The 18,934-nt window shown below is 42.2% G+C and overlaps 1 protein-coding gene across 3 annotated transcripts in view; it reads left to right on the top strand.

The window, feature by feature from the left end:
- PHACTR3 (phosphatase and actin regulator 3) overlaps window positions 1-18,934 on the top strand; it is a 164,927-nt gene that overhangs the window by 27,674 nt on the left and 118,319 nt on the right. Inside the window, exon 1 of one of the 3 annotated variants that reach the window (XM_034787666.1) lies at window positions 16,459-16,906. The exons of the other annotated variants lie outside the window; for them this stretch is intronic. Coding sequence (XP_034643557.1) covers window positions 16,876-16,906 — 31 coding nt within the window. The 5' untranslated portion in view covers window positions 16,459-16,875. Of the gene's footprint in view, window positions 1-16,458; window positions 16,907-18,934 lie in introns of those variants that run through there. 3 annotated transcript variants of the gene reach the window in all.

Raw genomic sequence — 18,934 nt, 5'->3', positions numbered from 1 at the left:
CATCAATACCAATGACCATCTTGGTTTAGGGATGCATCCCAGCACACTGCTGAAGATGAATCCCTATAGTCCCACTCCATCTACTGGGTCAACTTCTCCTCTTAGTTACACTGCTGCAATCCCATGGAACCAATATTGTGAAATACCCATGGGAAGCAAGTTTTGAATGTGTAAACATGAATCTTGCACTGGAAACCTGATTTAAAGGAGTTGTACTTAGCCCTTGAGGGAAACAAATACACTACTTGACGCATGTATTAAATCAGAGCTACATTCAAGCTGTGTTGGCTGGCTATTGAAGTCACTTGCGCAATCTACAGATCAAGCATTTGTAGCAGAAATAATCAGAAAAATGTTTTTCAACATAAATTCAAGAAAACTAAGCCATTCATGGCATGGAACAACTTGCAAACAGAAAATAAGGCAAAATTCTGTCAAATAAATTACTCATTTGGAATTATTTGCCCAGTTCTAATGAAGAACAGTGTGTCCAACAAAAACTATGACTGCTTTAAAAATCCATGTACTATATATAAATGTTAACAAATCAATTTTAAATAGTCACGTTAATAACTACTAATTGGCCTTAAAACTGCCAATATTCATTTCCCTCCAGATCAAGCAAACAAAGACCACATTCGTGGAGCACCCCAGCTGAATCGTATAGCCGTCAGTGAAGATTGCATTAAAACATTTCAAGGCAGCATCAGTCACAGGAACAAATTCTATTTCACTCAGAAAGAAATGCAAAAAATAGCTAATCAAAAATGGGAACCCAGAAAGAAAACACTCTCTTTATGCCTTTCATAATCACAGTTTGACAGTCATGCGTGGCAGCAGCTCTCAGGTACTATCTATTAGATCATTTTTAGCTCTACCTATTATCTCAGCTGGGTCAGGGGGAAGAAAAAAACCTAATGGGTGTATTTTAAGATAAAAGCAAAAACATGAAAACACAGCATTTGGAATATGTGCCAACATCTGCATCAGTGACATTATGGGCCAACAACACTCACAACCAACCAACACAGAGCCCGTATTCACAGCCTGATCCATTATGGCAGAAAGTGCCAGATTTAATGTATGCAGCTGTTGTTTAGTCTCAGTAGTAGGGTTGGAAGATTGGCAGTGGTGCATCCAAGCCCCCAGTGATTCGTTCTGCTGTCCAAATTACACTAGTTTCCACCAATCACAACAGTCCAGTGGTATATTTTTATGTTTGAAACAGTAAAGTGTCCTGTTGTGACAGCATTGCCAGTATTCAAACATTAAATGTCTGCCATCTGTGGGCTCTAATGGGCCAGATCCTTAGCTGATGGAAATCGGTGAAGCAGTACTGAAGTTAGTGAGGTTATGTTGATTTACATAGGCTGGGATCTGGCTAGAACACGAGGAACATTTATTTTTTCAAATCTATTTTAACTGCTTACATTTGGGGAGAGGGAAGGGGGGGAGAGAAGTCAGCGTGTTGTAAAATTAATTGTTTCATGTTATATTTAAACTGAGCTGAAAGGCCTATCTACCTCCATTTTTAGAAAGGATATCTTTGCTTTGTTACTAAAAGACAACTTGGAAAATCATGTACCATAAACACAAATGGAGTGGTATGCAGGAAGGCTGCTAGCCTGTTACCTTTACAGAGGGTCATTAATTGTGTTCTAAAAATAACCAGGACTCCATTCATACAGGGCCAGCGCTTTCATTTAGGCAACCTAGGCGGTTGCCTAGGACACCAGGGTTTGGGGGGGGGGGGGGGGGCAATTCGGGGGGGGGGTCCTTCTGCGCTCCGGGTCTTCGGCGGCAATTCTGCGGCGGGTCCTTCACTCGCTCCGGGATCCGCCGCCGAAGTGCCCCGAAGACCGGGAGCGCGGAAGGACCCCCCCCACTGCAGAATTGCCGACAACGACCGGGAGCGCTGAAGGACCCCCGCCTAGGGCGCCAAAAACCCTGGCGCCGCTCCTGCATGTAGCAGATAATGGTTGCACCAACTCCTGCTGCATTGTGGGATACTAGGGTGGTCTCCTGCAGTTAGTGCTTGTTAGTACAAGCTACTGGGCAGCAGGGAATGCCCAGGTCAAAAACAAAACACTAGTTACAATTGATTGGGCCAGATGCTCAGCTGCTGTAAATCAGAGTTGACATCAATAACATGATGCCAATACACACCATCCAAGGATCGGGCCCGTTAGTCCCAAAGTCAAGATTTATTTATCGTGGGACTACTTCAGTTGTTCAGGTGTTATAGAAACAGTACCTCATGCACCAAAACCACAAGTTGTGCCAGAGAAAAATCCAGTTTTCCTTCTTGAGCTATAGGCTGTTTTGCTGATGAACAGATCGAAGCATTTATTTCTACTTTGAATTTAAAGTGAATATGGATTGTTCAAAAGCATTATGTAAAACTTCTTTTGCACATCTTAATCAGTGGCATTTTGCTTCTCCCTAAACTTTAAGGCCTAAAGGGATATGTTAAGGACTGAAAAAATCAAAGGCTACATGAAGAATTGTAATTATCTCTCGAAGACTGATGAAAATATGAGTTTGATTTAGAATAAATCACTCATACAGGCTCATCATTGTTATTAACTAATTAGTTCTTAATGGAGAGTTACAGAAAATATCATATGCATTTAAACTGCGTCACTCCTAACAATTACATGAAACCTTGACAAAATATTTTTTATAAAAAAATAAGTTACCCCAAACACAAACTTTAATAATTTACTTTGACATTTTAATTTTCTGCTTGTTAAAGGGAGCAACTAACAATCCAGGCTAGAGCCAGGCACAGTGAAGAGTCTTCCAAAAACCCAACTAATCCACTCATTAGACCTACATCCTTGGACGTCTCCAAATTGGGGTTACTAGTTGTACCAGATTATGGAGTAGTTTTGTGCGGTGGACAAATGTTCACTCAGGTCTACAGTAGAGATCACACGCATTGTCACATTTGATTGATCAGATTTCAAACCTCCAAGAAGTGAAAGCCTAGCAACATCAGTCACTTAACTCATTGTGCTACCTAGGCCCCTTGGAAGCCAAACGACACTTCAGCACGTATTTCTGTGGTCTTTCTAGAGCACCAGCGTCCATAAGGAGCGCCTAAACCAGTGTCAGACGTTACTATTGGTGTTTTAACGAAGGCTGCATACTCCCCACAGTCAGGTGTGTAGGAGTTAGAGAGAGAGAGACACACACAGACAGACAGACTAACTAGTGGGGAAGGTTCAACCAGAGCCTTGCGTTCGTAATTGGGGTGCTCTGCTGACTCCATGCTTGTGACTACCTGGGTCCTGGACAGAGGGGACGTGTGTTGGGGGGAAGGGGGGCATGAATGCAGCAGACATGGGGAGGCATGCAGGGTCATGTCCCGTCCCCCCCAGATTTGTTGCTTGGCTTGTACTGAGCAAGCTCACACGAACCGAGCAAGCTCAGTAACACTGCTGAAGCCGGCTGCCCTCACTCCGCCCCCCCTCTATCGGCAGGCATGGGTCATCTCTAGTCCTTTTAGAACAGAATCATAGGAATGGAAGGGAGCTTGAGAGGTCATCTAGTCCAGTCCCCTACACTCATGGCAGGACTAAGTTTTATCTAGACCATTCCTGACAGGTGTTTGTCTAACCTGCTCTTAAAAACCTCCAATGATGGAGATTCCACAACCTCCCTGGGCAATTTATTCCAGCACTTAACCACCCTGACAGTTAGGAAGTTTTTCCTCATGTCCAAACTAAACCTCCCTTGCTGCAATTTAAGCCCATTGCTTCTTGTCCTATCCTCAGTGGTTAAGAACAAGAATTTTTCTCCCTCCTCCTTTTAACAACCTTTTACGTACTTGAAAACTGTTATGTCCCCTCTCAGTCTTCTCTTTTCCAGACAAAACAAACCCAGTTTTTTCAATCTTCCCTCATAGGTCATGTTTTCTAGACCTTTAATAATTTTTGTTGATCTTCTCTGGACTCTCTCCAATTTGTCCACATCTTTCCTGATACGTGGTGCCCAAAACTGGACACAATACTCTAGTTGAGGCCTAATCAGCGCAAAGTAGAGCGGAAATATTTACTTCATGTATCTTTCTTATAACACTCCTGCTAATACATGCCAGAATGATGTTCGCTTTTTTTGCAACAATGTTACACTGTTGACTCATATTTAGCTTGTGGTCCACTATGACTCCCAGATCCCTTTCCGCAGTACTCCTTCCTAAGCAGTCATTCCCCATTTTGTATGTGTGCAACTGATTGTTCCTTCCTAAAAGGAGTACTTTACATTTGTCCTTGTTGAATTTCATCCTATTTACTTCAGACCATTTCTCCAGTTTGTCCAGTTTATTTTGAATTTTTATCCTATCCTCCAAAGCACCTGCTACGCCTCCCAGCTTTGCATCCGCAAACTTTATAAGTGTGTACTCTATGCCATTATCTAAATCACTGATGAAGATATTGAACAGAACTGGACCCAGAACTGATCCCTGCGGAACCCCACTTGTTGTGTCCTTCCAGCATGACTGTGAACCAGTGATAACTACTCTCTGGGAACGGTTTTCCAACCAGTTTTGCACCTATCTTATAGTAGCTCCATCTAGGTTGCATTTCCTTTGGCCGCTAGTCCTCCATCTTTTCTAATGGTGGGAAGCCTATTTCATATGGGCTGGATAGTGTTAATTAAGCCACAATGATAGGATCAGGCCCAGAATCAGATTTCTGTTTTTAAAACATTTTAGAATAGAAAGATTCAGGTGACAATATTATCTCCAACCTGTTTTCATCTCACAGCCCTTAAGAGCCCCACACATGCAGCGTTTTGCATATAACATCAAAGAATTCAAAGGGCCAAATTATCAGCTCATGCAAATTGGCGTCTGACATCACCGGAGCAGTACCTGTTTACACCAACTGAAGATCTGGCCCCAAACTTCTAAGGAAAGGTTATGTAACCTGTTTATATAGTTGAGAGTAAGAATTTTTGAAGAGAGCAGAGATAGTTTGAGCATCCCCCATGCCTAAAAGTGAACCAAAATAGAATGCGCTTGAAATAGCCATGTAATAGCAAGCTTAGGCGCTCACAGTGAAAGACTCCCAGGCTGAAACTCCTCCGTGGGAAGCACTACGTCAGTTTGATCATTTAGGGAATAAGTCTATGTTTTACTTTTCTAACTGCGGGATGGAAAGCTCTATTTTTGCAACATGTTTAGAAAACCTGAGGTCATGTGAGTTTCATATGTGCAGCCGCACATTAAGAGCCACCTGCACCTAAATGAGAAGGTATTCAGGGCACAAGCTAACCTCACTGCAGTGATGGCACTTCTCCTGGAGTCCTCTACGCACCCAACCCTATTATTTTAGGGTCTCCAGAGAAGCTGTGCATTGAGCTGATGGTGTAAGGTTTTATGCGGTGGCTTCCAAAGCTTTCTTAGCCAGTGGCTGCCACAGTTCATTTCTGTCAATATTCCCCCTTTGCCTCAAGATACCACTCCTGTACAAATACAGCACTATTTGGCATGGCATTTGATAGGTCATATTGGACCTCATTTGTCACTTTTCACATATGGAAAATGCAAAAGATGTGGGTCCCTTGTATATTGCTCTTCACTCTAATTGAGATGCATTGATTTGGGCCAAAAATCTATGAACACCCACTTACTAGTCCCTCTCCCAGAAAGGGTAGCTAGGGAGTAGGCAAAGGGAAGTGGAAACAAGCCAAGGTTCTGCCCCCCACAACGCACTGTCCAGTGCATCTGTGCCATCACAGACATGTTGTAATTTGCTGCCATTGTAGACCAGCCACAAATTACTATCCCCAATCCCAGAAAGCAAGGGGGAGCAAAGAGGGAGTTGTGCTTTGGAGGGATGTTTAAGGCCTCTTCTGGGGTGGTGCAGCATCAAGCCTAGAGGCACAATCTAGCCTAAATTTTGTATATGTTCATACTCCAAGGAATAATTCAAATAGTCATTTAGGGTCCAATTCTGCCACACTTTCTCCTGCCAAGTATTACCTTTACTAGGTACACTCCTGTTGTGTAGTGAGGCACTGCTACTGTCATTATAGCTGAATGTAGCTCAAAGGAAGTACATCTTGTATTGCATTGCATTGAAGTATTGTATTCCCTTCGAAAGGGAAGTTTGATGTGTGTACACAATTTAGGCTATTATCTAATATCTGTAAAGTTTCCCACAATACAATTGTTTTGTTCCACCAGTAGTTACACACTTCCAAATTATGAAAAGCATTGCCTTGTTAATCAATTTAGATTCTTTTAAAGACCGTATGATTCTGAGCTGGCCTTGGTGCTGAATATAGGTCCGTTCTTTTATTAAAGGGTAGCATAAAACACTGTCAAGCCCTCTCAGTATGAATTGACGGAGACACCTATGCTGGTTGTCATATGTTGATACATTTCAATCTTATTATCCAATACGTCCAATTCCACACTCCAAAATCCCGCTGGGATTTTTGTGTGAGGGCTCTAAGAAGCACCACTATGCAACAAATTATAAAAAGCATGATAGTGGGGAAAATTGGACGATTTCTGTCAACCTGGCTTGGATGTATCTGTACACTTATTTTAGAATCAGTCTATCAAACATAATTGCAATAATTCTCACAGCTTTTAATTCTCATCGCAACTGAAATATGTTTCACAGACTACATTCCATAAAACAAAATAGTTTCCTATGCTCAATTGTACAGTGATATACATTGAGGCCCAGATTTTTACAACTGCATGCATATGAATTCAAGCACCAACTGATTTCTAACTGGTTGTTTTCTTGCTATATCACTACAGTTCCATGTGAAAAATGCAGTAAATGCACGTGTGAATTATGCACACAAATGAGGGCCAATTTTTACATATGTACATACAAAAACCCCTCCTCTTGCTGAAGTCCAAGGCAGTTGTATAAAGCCCTGTGCTGGACATGTAACAAAGTGAGCCTCAAGGGTGCTATAAGTTACACCAGCTGTAGTAGAGGCTATTAGAAATAAGGAGCTTCTTGTACGATTTTGAAGGATAGAGGAGAAATACAGCATTATAACAGTTAAACCCTAACCTTTCAGGTATAGTCTAACAATGATACAAATCCACCCCAAGAAGCTGGTTAAAGCATATTGTTGGTCACCAGGCACTGAAAATCATTACTGTTCTGTATGTGCTCATATGATTCCTGGCATTCAGTCAAAACAGATCTGGTTTTGCTATTTCTTGGTTTACACAAGTTATTCTACCAGCCTTAAATGCATATTTGATAATCCATGGACTTTTAACTTTTTCAAATTTAGGTCAAGTGGGATTTCTTTGTGTGCTTGAATGTTTCTGCTTGAAGGTCAAAAGCATACATTTGGGACATCTGTCAAAATATAGATGAATAATTGATGGATGAGGATATATATTTTATTTGTATGGGTTACATAAAGAGATGCAAAGGTTCCTAGTAAGGGAATTGAGATTTTGAATGAGAATGCAATGATTGGAGTAACAGATAAAATGATGGAATTATGTCTTGTACAGTAGTTTGGTTATTTTCCAACCCCGATAACTTCTCTTTATTCTCTCAAAATAACTAAAGGCTTGCTGCTGCTTTTGTTGAAGTCGATGATAGTAATATAAAGCCTTTGCCTTATTACAGAACATAAGAATTACTTGCACGTAGTTAATTTAGGGCTAGATTGTTCCACCCTTTCTCATATTAAGTAGTACCTTATTTAGTAATCCCACTAAATCCGTGGAACTATATGCAGAGCAAGATACAACTCAATGTAAGCAAGGCTGGCAGAATCTGACCCTTCTATTAATTACAGCCCCCACCTCCAAAAACACCACTGTTAGTAAAACATTAAGATTGCAAAGTCAAGTTCTCAATAAGTGAAGAAATGACACAATTAAGGCTGCCTGTACAACCTTAATTTGCCCCTTTGTATGTATGCATTATGACAGTCTGATTATATGATCACATATTTCTTCTCACCCCCCGAACCCAGATCCCTTCTAAATTCTGGGGCAATCTGTGAACTGTAGCATTCACAGCATGTAGCTATTGCTAATACTTTATATTTCCTGCCCATTGTATTCATTTTGGATTACAGAAGTGATTGATAGAAAATCAAATCTGTGACATTGTTTGCAGACAAGATTACTGGGCCTTATTGTCTCTCACTTACACCAGATAAGAGTTAGGTGCGACTCCACTTAACAGCGCACCATAATGGAAATATGGCATGAAAGAGTGGTTGCATTACGAAGAACAAGCAGTGAATGGAATGGACAATAGGCTATTATTTAAATAGGTACTTTAGAAATCTCAAAGACAGACAGAGGAAGAATGTTGTGCCTTAGAATCTGAGCATACTGTGGAGTTTTGAGGGCTTGGACTGACATTTAAGCACCATCCTCTGTCCCCTTGCCTCCAAAGACAATATGAAAAGGTTCTCACATCGGCTATTGGGTTTAATTAGTTTAATGAAAGTTTTGCATGAGTGCAGAATGCAGGGTTTGGAATTATAAAGCATGCTAACACTATGAACAATTTTTGACTGCCATGTTGGATGATCCACATGAAAGCTAATGTGGGGCTTTTGGCCCACTTTGCTATGAACATCTGCATGGGCTTCATTGACCCTTTGGTTCCAGCCCTGCGTAAGGGATGTTGCATAGCTGTGGCAGCTTAATGAAGGAGCATGCCCCCTGCTTCTCTACTCTTGCTCTTGGAGTAATATACCCCTTTACCCTGATAGAACGCTGTCCTCGGGAGCCAAACAATCTTATCGCGTTATAGGTGAAACTGTGTTATATCGAACTTGCTTTGATCCGCCGGAGTGCGCAGCCCCGCCCCCCTGGAGCGCTGCTTTACCGTGTTAAATCCGAATTCGTGTTCTATCAGGTAGCGTTATATTGGGGTAGAGGTGTATTACCGGCCCCTGACTATGGGCTGTTTACAACACCTTCTAGCCTGGCTCAGCTATGCTGGTGAGCATGGTTGGAGTATAGCCACGACTCCAGCTGCACGGGATGCACCAGGCAAACAACCCTTCCTTTTCTCCTTGCTGTGTGGAGTGGCTCACAACTGTGAGTGCCTATCTCAGGGCAGACTGTCAGAAAACAGGGCAGATGTCCAAAGCTGGCGGTGTGGTCTATAATTAGATTTCACCAAGCCAGTAACAAATGTGAACTCCTGGATCACTATATCGGTCTTTCTGTGGAATCGAAGAGAGCCCCCTTAGACTGGAGAGTCTATCTTGCTACCCAAACAACTTTGTGATAAAGGGTCACTTAAACAAAACAAAACCAACTACACCACATCAGGTTGCTCCCAGTCCCAAGAGGTCACTCACTTACCTCAGATCAATTGGTACTTTAGATATTATACCAAGACAATGGTGGTAGCCAATTCTAGAGTAAACTAAAGATTTATTAGCTAAGAAAAAAGAAATAAGAGTTATTGAGATGTTAAAGCAAGTAAAGAATATGTGCAGATGAATCAGAATTTGTAATTCCAAATGGTGGCAATGATGTAATAAACTGTCAGCTTCCCAAAAGTCTTTTCAGGGTACCCAGATTGTCTCTGGGGATCTCTGCTTTGCATCTAGTACAGTTCGCTGTAAAATCTAATCTAAACAGTCCAGATATGTAGGATGTTTCCCTGAATCCATATTTATAGCTTTTTCTGACAGAAACCAAGCTGACAGTGTCTCTGCCCGTGTGGGCTTTTCCTTCCACTGCCAGTGAGGAATGCACTTTGAATCTTTCACCTTTGGTCATCACACACAATAGCCACTTGCTTTGAAATTAGCACTTTTCTATTGAAGCCCTTAAGTCCTTCATTAGCATTTCACAAGGTTTCTTTGATGGGTTATTTAGTTATGGGGGTATACACAATGTAAGTGTTTGCTGCTGCATTATAACAGGATACAGAGAAGGGGAAATGATGCAAGTTACGGACCATTAGTTTTATGAAGGCTAAACACCAAATGCACTCTTCCACCATCACTTTGATCTATACTAATACACAAGTGAATTGGCCTGAATATACTCTGGCATGAGCTGGTCTGCCAGCGTCACATGCCCCACAGTGGCAGTAGAGATAAGAGGAGGCTGCATAGTGGTCTACTTTTTCCTCATGTTCCTGCACAGCCATATCTGGCCAGATGTTGGCATGGGCTAAGTCAGAGTCCATCAAGAACTTTCACACTGTATAACAACACACAAATCATGATTCAGATTTTCCAATGATCATTTGCCCATGAACTTGAACTTAAGATAGGCAATAGCAAGAGACAGGCTAGAATGCAGACGGTTATATTTGGTGTGACTTTTTTGGGGAGTAAGTACTGTGTGCAGTACCCACTATAGAAACTCGTGCAATTTTCTTACACTATTTGCATGTCTGAAAACCCAATCTTTTGACATTTTTCATTCTTTCGGTGATTGTTAAGCCTGGAGAAGAGTCCTCATGATTAAGTTGCCTAATGACCACATTAGTGATCCACTGCAATTGTATAGCAAATTTGTAAGACATACCAGAAGATAAAAGATCCAAGAAGAAACAAGCATTATTGAAAAAGTGAGGGGGTTTTATTAAAAAACAAAACCCCACAAATTCTAGCTAGATAAAAAGGGACAAAGGGGCAGGGCCATGTGATTTGTGTACAGTGTGGAGTCCTTTAAGATGTTTTCAGGAATACATCGGTGAAATATGAGAGTTACATCTGATCCCCTTTTCTAACTATTATATACATTTTTCTAATTTAGAATGAATAAGTGTTCATTACTGAAGTAGCTAACATAACAGTCCAAGCACTATAAGTGCACCCAAATGAAAAAGCTTTTCGAAAACAGAAATGTCTCTTCAGGTCGGTGACAATCGGAGAACAAAGCTTTTTTTATTCTGCAGTCTAAGAGTAATCTCATAGATAACTACCAATTTTATGAGCTAAAGGAGTAATTGTTCAGTCTTCATTAATATGCCTCTTTATGCAGGTATTCATTGAACCAATAGAAGAAAAAAGTCAAAATTAAATCCAAAAACCATTTAAAAGTAAAGTAGTTAAGAAATGCTGAATAAGTGATAGGTATTTCTTTGTCATTTTTGAGGGATTTCTCAAATGCCAAATTTTCCTTAGCCTTAATATGTTTTTTTAAAAGTACTGCTTTCTATTTTAGGCATTCTAAAGGTGTATTTTATTGTAAAAAGATGGTACTCAAACATTGTACACACATCTCTGATGGCACATGCACCGTTTTGCTTCTAAACAATCTGTACTGGCAGATGTCAATCAGGCAGTTGGGAAACTCTCAAAAAACCCAACCACCCCAAAAACCAAACACACCCCTGCAAATCAGGCCTCTGAGCATCTAAATTGGGTCCATACCCACAACAAGTTTGTTCAAAAAAGTGTAAGATCTGAGACTGAGGCTGATTACATATCTCTAGAATGTGGCATGTGACTGCAAATTAACTAGAGTAGTTAACTTTCGCAACCTGACCTTCCTTTCTATTTAAGAGCCTTTTTTCTATTGCCTGATAAGTGTTCTTTGGTGTAGTTGTGAGGAACACTGCTCGACTTCAATGGAGGTTCAGACATTTGCACCAGCAACAGCTCTGACTGCTTACACCTTAGACACAATCCAAAGAAACATCCACTGTCTGCCGAAAGATGTGCCTCAGGTGTCCAACCCAGAAATCCTTTAGCAGATTAAGTGCCCATCCCCCAAGTGAAAAGTTTACATGAAGGATATTCGTTTCCTGGCACTTTAGTAAACTCACTCAAAATATATTTGCACAGAACATCTAAGCAAAAACTTTACTCCCCAGTACTGCAAAGTTCCTTTGTAAGAAAGAAAAGCCATAACAGATCAGGAGATTTCAGCTTATTAAGATTTTTTAGGGTATGAACTTGCTTTAGAGATGGTTTATCCCATTTAATTAATGTAAATTGCCAGAGGTACTGTATCGATGGAAACGCATACAGTGGACAGTTCTAAATCTCCTGCAAAAGCCAAAACTAAAAAGCCCGGTTTCTGTTAATGGTGGAAATTTCTCTTTTATTTAAATTTGCTATCATGGAAAACCCTGACACTAAACTAGTCCAAATCATTTTGGGCTTTTGCTCATCACCAGCAGCAGGTGTTCAAAAATATGGATTTAGGCCCCAGATCAGCAAAGCAGTTGAGCACATGAGGAGTCCTATTGATTTTAACGAAACTACTGACATGATTAAAAATAAGCATATGCTTAAGCACTTTGCTTCATTGCCCAAATACAGATAGGGGTGCTTAAACGTCAGGCAACTACATTTGAAAACTGGGCCTTCACATTCCATGTGATTTCTCAAGGCAGATCAGTATGAGAGAGAAAGCTATGTGCATATTACACACAGAAGGAGGGACAAATAGAGATATCTAACTACATTTTAATAAGAGTATTTAAAAAAATATTTTGGAAGATGGCCAATATCTTAAATGTATTTTAACAGAACACATACTCTTCACTTGCACATCCTGGGAGTAGCAGCACTCTCTCTTCTACCTGTTTTTCCACTATTCCCTGCCTTAGTGAATCACCCACTACTATAGAATCACGGAATATCAGGGTTAGAAGGGACCTCAGGAGGTCATCTAGTCCAACCCCCTACTCAAAGCAGGACCAGTCCCCAGACAGATTTTTGCCCCCGGATCCCTATATGCCCCCCTCAAGGATTTAGCAGGCCAATGCTCAAACCACTGAGCTATCCCTCCCGCCCTTTATGGCCATAGGCTCAACCACCAAGCCAGTTGCAGCCTCCCTCAATTCAGGAATTATCCATTTGTCAGGCAGCTCTACAAGGAGAGGAGTCTTGTAAAACGGCTCTCCAGCCTTCTCTCCCTGAGATCCATAACAGACCGGGAAGCCCTAAATTCAGCAGTATGTGCTTGGGAGATTATAACAGAATATTTCTTGAGTGGCAAGTTAGATCAATGGCCTGAAAGAAGTGGCAATTGATAACCTGAATAACAAGATTATCTTATCACATGAACAAGCTGTGAAATAAGGGAGAAGGCTCATATTCAAACGCACACAGCTTCTTTGAAATTGCCTGGGGAAAAAAAATCTGTCATTGCATTTATTCCTCAAAGAACTTTATTTCTTCTATGGAAGAATATTAAAGTTGTAGTAACAAAAACAAAAAACCCATGACCATACTAAAAATGAAACTCCCATGTTTCAGTGTAAGCTACACCTATGGAGGGAGGGGAGGGAATTAGGTATGCAAAGATCATACCTGAAAAATACAAGTGTACTCAACTGGGCATCACCTTTGTGTAACATTCACTTCTTAAGACATGGTCCAAAGTCCATTGAAGTCTATGGAAACTCTCCAACAGACTTTGTACCATGCTGCTCTTTACTGGCACTCCCATGAGTAAGATGAAGGCTGTTCATTAATGGATTTGTTCAAGTAGTTGGGGCTTATGGTTCTGAAAAGGATAGAATCTGCGATCGCCATTGATTGGAGGTGTCTACAGCTATTTGGCTGTGGCTTGTTATGCGTGCATGTTCCTTGCGCACCCCAAAAAAGTAGTTAACCAATATTTGCATCATCCGTGTGATCCTTGCAGTTTTACCAGAATGGGTGATTTGTCAGTATCAAAGTGGTCAACCAGCCTGTACACCAGAGGTGGGCAAACTATGGCCCGCGGGCCACATCCGGCCCATGGAACCATCCTACCCGGCCCCCAAGCTCCTGGCCGGGAGGCTAGCCCCCGGCCCCTCCCCTGCTGTCCCTCTCCCCCGCACTGTTTCCCCTCTCCCCCCGCAGCCTCAGCTCGCTCGCTCCGCTGCTCTGGGCAGCGGGGCTGTGAGCTCCTGAGGTAACGCAGATGCAGAGCCCGGCCTGACCTGGTGCTCTGTGCTGTGTGGTTGTGGTGGTGGCGGTGGTGTGGCCCGGCTTCAGCCGGGTGGCACGGCTGTAGCACCATCAGCCACCGGTGCTCCAGTAAGGGGGCACTGAGCAGGGGGGTTGAATAGAGGGCAGGGGAGTTCGGGGTGGTGATAGGAGTTGGGGCGGTCAGGGGGGAACAGAGGGTTTAACGGGGGCAGGTGTCCCGGGGGCAGTCAGGAAGGAGGAGGGGTTGTATGGGAGTGCAGTCAGGGGCAGGGGTTCCAGGGGCAGTCAGGGGACAGGGAGAAGGGGTGGTTGAATGGGGGCAGGGGTTCTGGGGGGGGGGGCATCAGGAATCAGAGGAGGGTTTGGATGGGGCGGCAGGGGTCCAGGGGCGGTCAGGGGACAGGGAGAGGGTGTGTGTGGGTGGGGCAGGGGTCTCGGGGGGGCCCATCAGGGAACAGGGGGAGTTGGATGGGGCAGGAGTCCCGGGGGGGGGGGGCAGATAGGAGGTGGGGGCCAGGCCACGACCCCCTCCCCTAACCGGCCCGCCATACAATTTACAAAACCTGATGCAGCCCTCAGGCCAAAAAGTTTGCCCGCCCCTGCTGTACACAGTCACTGACCAATGGGACAGTTTTCATTGTCACTAAGTTACTATGGACAACAAAAGGAGGAAGCTTTAGAAAAGGCACCACCCTAGGGGGGGGAGGGATAGCTCAGTGGTTTGAGTTCAATCCTTGAGGGGGCCACTTAGGGATCTGGGGCAAAATCAGTACTTGGTCCTGCTAGTGAAGGCAGGGGGCTGGACTTGATGACCTTTCAAGGTCCCTTCCAGTTCTAGGAGATATGACTCTGAAGAACCTTGGAAAAATTTACATGTTGAGCTAGAGAAGGGCCTATGAACACCTATCTCACAGTGAGCATGATGACGGGTTTATTTTAGGCCTGGGATAAAACTTTCAAGCGCACCCAAGTAACTTAGACACCTTAGCAAATTTTATCCTTAGACTTTGGAAATGCATTTAGATTAATAATCCCAGTGTGGTAATCTGCTTGAGTTGTTTTGCAATTTCTTGTTGCTGTAAATTGCAGATCTTTTCCAGAACTGTTTGAAGTACTACATTTTGATTATTACATATAATCGGTGAAATATGTTCGCAGTCTATTGAACTTGATGCTAAAAAATATTTAGGATTCTTCCTTTATTAAAAAAAAAAAAATCAAAGAAACGTACAGATTGTGGTATAGAAAACAGATACTTTCCCCTCTCACTTTGACAGATACCAGTAGTGGAGGATACTGAGTAGAGCTGGTCAGAAAGCGAGCCTGCTCCCCCCAACCCGCACCGAAGACAAATTTCTACAGAAACTAAAAAACAAAAAACAACAACAAAAAAAAGAATTGTTTTCAAAGCTTTCCATGGAAATTTCATCTTTTAGTTGAAAAGAATCTAGCTCAAAGATGATAAAGGCTCTTAGACTGTAAAGGAAATCAGTCCAAACGTGGCAAGGAGGAGTTATGAAAATGTCTTGCTTGTGCTTTTTCAGCCTGTACTGATAGTGTTTTTGTTGATCTGGTTAACAAAATTTACCCAAGATATTTTTAATCCATTTTCCCCACCATAATTTATGCTCTTCCAAGTGTCCCACCTTGTATATAGGGGGGTTTTAAAGTGAAAAAAAATGTCATCTTGAACACATGGAGCAAGTGTCCAATCTTTCCTCTCCACTAACACACTCAAGAGAAAGGTGCTTATTAATAGGAGCCAGGTCTTTTGTGGACAGTCTGTAGGGAGCTGGAGCAGCTGGCAGAATTAAATGTCAGCAAAGAAACGTGAATATTGATTAATCCCATAAAGTGCACAAGAATTCCTCTCTCTCTCTCTCTTTGGCTGATTCTGTATCAACACCTTGCAAGCACATACACCATCGAACCTGAAGGTTGTGGTTTTACCCATTTGTACTTATTTTCTGTGTTGGAGCAGTAGGAAGAACAGAGCAGGTCAGTGGTTGTGGTTGAAGGTCTGCATTTGCCCTCGTGCAGGAAAGAAGCAGTGATTTTAAATTTAGATGGTAATAATACATTCCCAGTGACAAAACAATGTGCAAAACTGTTCTGGTATCTTGCTTGCTGGAAGCACAGAGCTGTGCAGCTGTTCACAGGGCGTCTTCCTTTTTTTCTGCTTCTTTGCTCTAATGCTGGAGCATCTGCCTTTCCAAAACATTTTAATGCCGAGTCCCCCTAACAAAGATTGGAAGAGGAAAGCAAAGCTTTGTTTGCCTACATTGCAGGGAGCTTGTGAAGATTGCATGGGGAGTATGATCAAATTTAAGTATTCTAGGGGGAAAAAAAACAAGCATGATGCCTTGAGCGGGCTTTCACTATAATTTAGGTTGGAATCCTTTCAAACAGTGGCTGCAGCAGTTTGCTGACAGTGCTATAAACCAAAATTGCCTAGGGAGAAGGGAATCACGGGTTTAACGTGGGAGCTGAGTAACAGCTACTGTGGGGTTGACAGAGGTACCTTAGTGAGCTATAATATACGTAGGGAGTATGGTTTCAGCACTAAGATGGTTCTGGGCCTTTCAGTACCCTCCTTTTTTGCTTCAACGTCTCCAGTTAAAAAGCTTTGTGGAATAAACAGTGACTTTCAGCTTCTTCTACAGGAAAGAGAAACTTGCAGGATGAAGACAAGTTGACTTACAGATTTTCATCAGGTCCTCCATTTAGAAAAGCAAGCTTGATTTTGAACATTGCATAGGATTTTACAATCACACACAGGATACTATAAATGATCCAGGCAGCTGTCAGCAAGGCCGTGATTTTCCTGGTTAAAATAGGAAATGCATTCATTCTTTGTACATCATGTAAACAGAATCCGTCTAGACCCTGAAGGGGTCTGCCCTTATATTTTTATGTGACCTGAAAAGAAGAGGTGAAGAAATTTCAAGTGATAACAATAAGAAAGGCTGAAAGGAAACTAATCATTTTCTTCCTTGGATCAAGCTGCTGCATTCAATGTGCTCTGAGCAAGAGGCAGCACTCAGGGGTGAGTAACAAGGAATGCAAGAAATGAAAGGAAGGTCACTAAATGTTTACTCCATTTTATTGGTGCCATTTCTTTTAAAGATACCATAGATTCTTTTGTAAATATGCTAGCCTAGGCTAATCAGCAGTTTTAATGGAGGTGGACATTGTAGAAATACTCAAGATTTTAGATTACATATTTTATCCTTGGTGTCTACACTTTTGTTTACACGTTCAATAGAAATTGTCAGAGAATGTACTATACCTGGGCGTGTGGAGCTCGCTTTTAGTGATTTTTTTTAAAAGCATCCATAAGCAATTTGGAATATTGACTTGATGTGTAACTTGTTCTGATATTTTCCTTACCAGTAGAGCTCAGAGGAGATAGAAGAGACCTAGGTTATTCTGCCCATCCCCCTGCTAATAATTCAGGATTCTTCTTCTCAGCTTGTGCTGCACAAGTAAAGAAAGGTTTTTTAGTCGAAGAATGTTTCTCTCCAAAACTGCAAATATCTAAGGTGTTAGATTCATTGTGGAACTGTTTGTTGCATGTGTTTGGCTTCACTGTTATTGGCCAGACAGCAAAAACGGTGTATATTCAAAGTTACAGTGCAGACCGCCTCTGCACAAGGAACACTGATTTACTGATATTTGGGAAATCAAGTTCTTTCAGATACAAGTGTTGCCGGGCTTTTCAGTTCAGTGTTGTGTCAGTGTAGCACTGAGCAGCAAGCTTCTCGATTTGGAGCATTGATGGGGAAGTGGTTGCCTGATTTCCAGCATCAGTCCTCTTATTTCTCAGAAAAACCTTTAAATGTATGTAGCGTAATGTAGCAGTTGTCCAGCATTTGCGTGAATGCATTTTGCATAGTGTTGTAAGGATGAAGCATTAAAATTACAACATTCAGTAACAAAGCTAATGAGACACCTGTTCAATCCAAACCTAGAAAAACAAAGGAATTTCCTATACTGTCCATGCAGACCTTTTCATTTGCATATGATGAAGTGTTGAGACCTTCAATAGGAGTATTTATAATTTGGACACACGATGTTGAAATCAACCACCAATAAAATGAAATGCACACACTAAAAAAAGAAATTGATTCTTTCCCATCCCCACTCCTCTGAGATTCATCTGGTATATGAAAAGCTGTTCTGAAATCTGTCTGTGGCTTCCACGCACAAGCAGAGCAAAGAGAAGCTGAAGATGTTTTACTTAAATAACTATTCTTTCTGACCTTTTCTAAAGAACACTTAGTGCCGTACTTTGAGAATACATCACACAGTCTTATATAAGTATGTATTACACACAAATGTACAGGCAACCTTGATTTTGAGACCTTAATGAACTTTTAACAGTATTTTTGTGTTTAAATTCCTCGGTTTATAAAAAAGCAAATTAAAATTCATATTTCATCATGTGGTATCATATTGACACCCACATGAGTTGTCAGCCTGGTTGGAAACTTTAGCTTGTCCTCACAGGCCTGAGTCACTTGAGCTAACGGAGGAACCAATAGCAGTAGTAGGTTGTCATTCTATATGCGAGCCAGCACCAGAGTGGGGCAAAGGGAGGCAAGCCTGGAGAGAACAACGGCATGCGCTGACTGGAGAGAAATGGTGAAGCTCTGGAATCTTGGGTTCCATTCCTGACTGGAGAGGGGTGTGCGCCAGTGGGAACAGACTCTTGTTCTCTCCAAGCTTGACCCCCTTTGCCCCTCCCCCCCAGCCCGTCTGCCCCCGTCCTGTCTCTTCCCCACTCCAGGGTCTATGTCTCCCTGTCCCGCCCTCCTTGCCTTTCCAGTTTCCACTCCTCAGGCTTCTCATCCCAATCCCCTTGCCTAGCCCAATGCTAGTCTCCTCCTCTGGGATCACTGTCTGAGAACCAATCTTCTCCCCTCCCCACACTCAGTCCCAATCTCCTTGTCTAGATCATCCGCTGCCATACCCCGGTTCTTTGTAGGATCCATCGCTTCTCCCTTCTCCCCATTTCCCCCAAAATGGTATGTAGTCTCTCTCTTTCCCTTCCCCCCAGCACCTCATCCAAACT

The sequence above is a fragment of the Trachemys scripta genome, chromosome 12, assembly GCF_013100865.1.
Source record: "Trachemys scripta elegans isolate TJP31775 chromosome 12, CAS_Tse_1.0, whole genome shotgun sequence".
NCBI classification, from domain to species: Eukaryota; Metazoa; Chordata; order Testudines; family Emydidae; genus Trachemys; species Trachemys scripta.
Note: the sequence above shows the minus strand (reverse complement) of the source record. Positions and strands in the feature narration are given on the sequence as shown.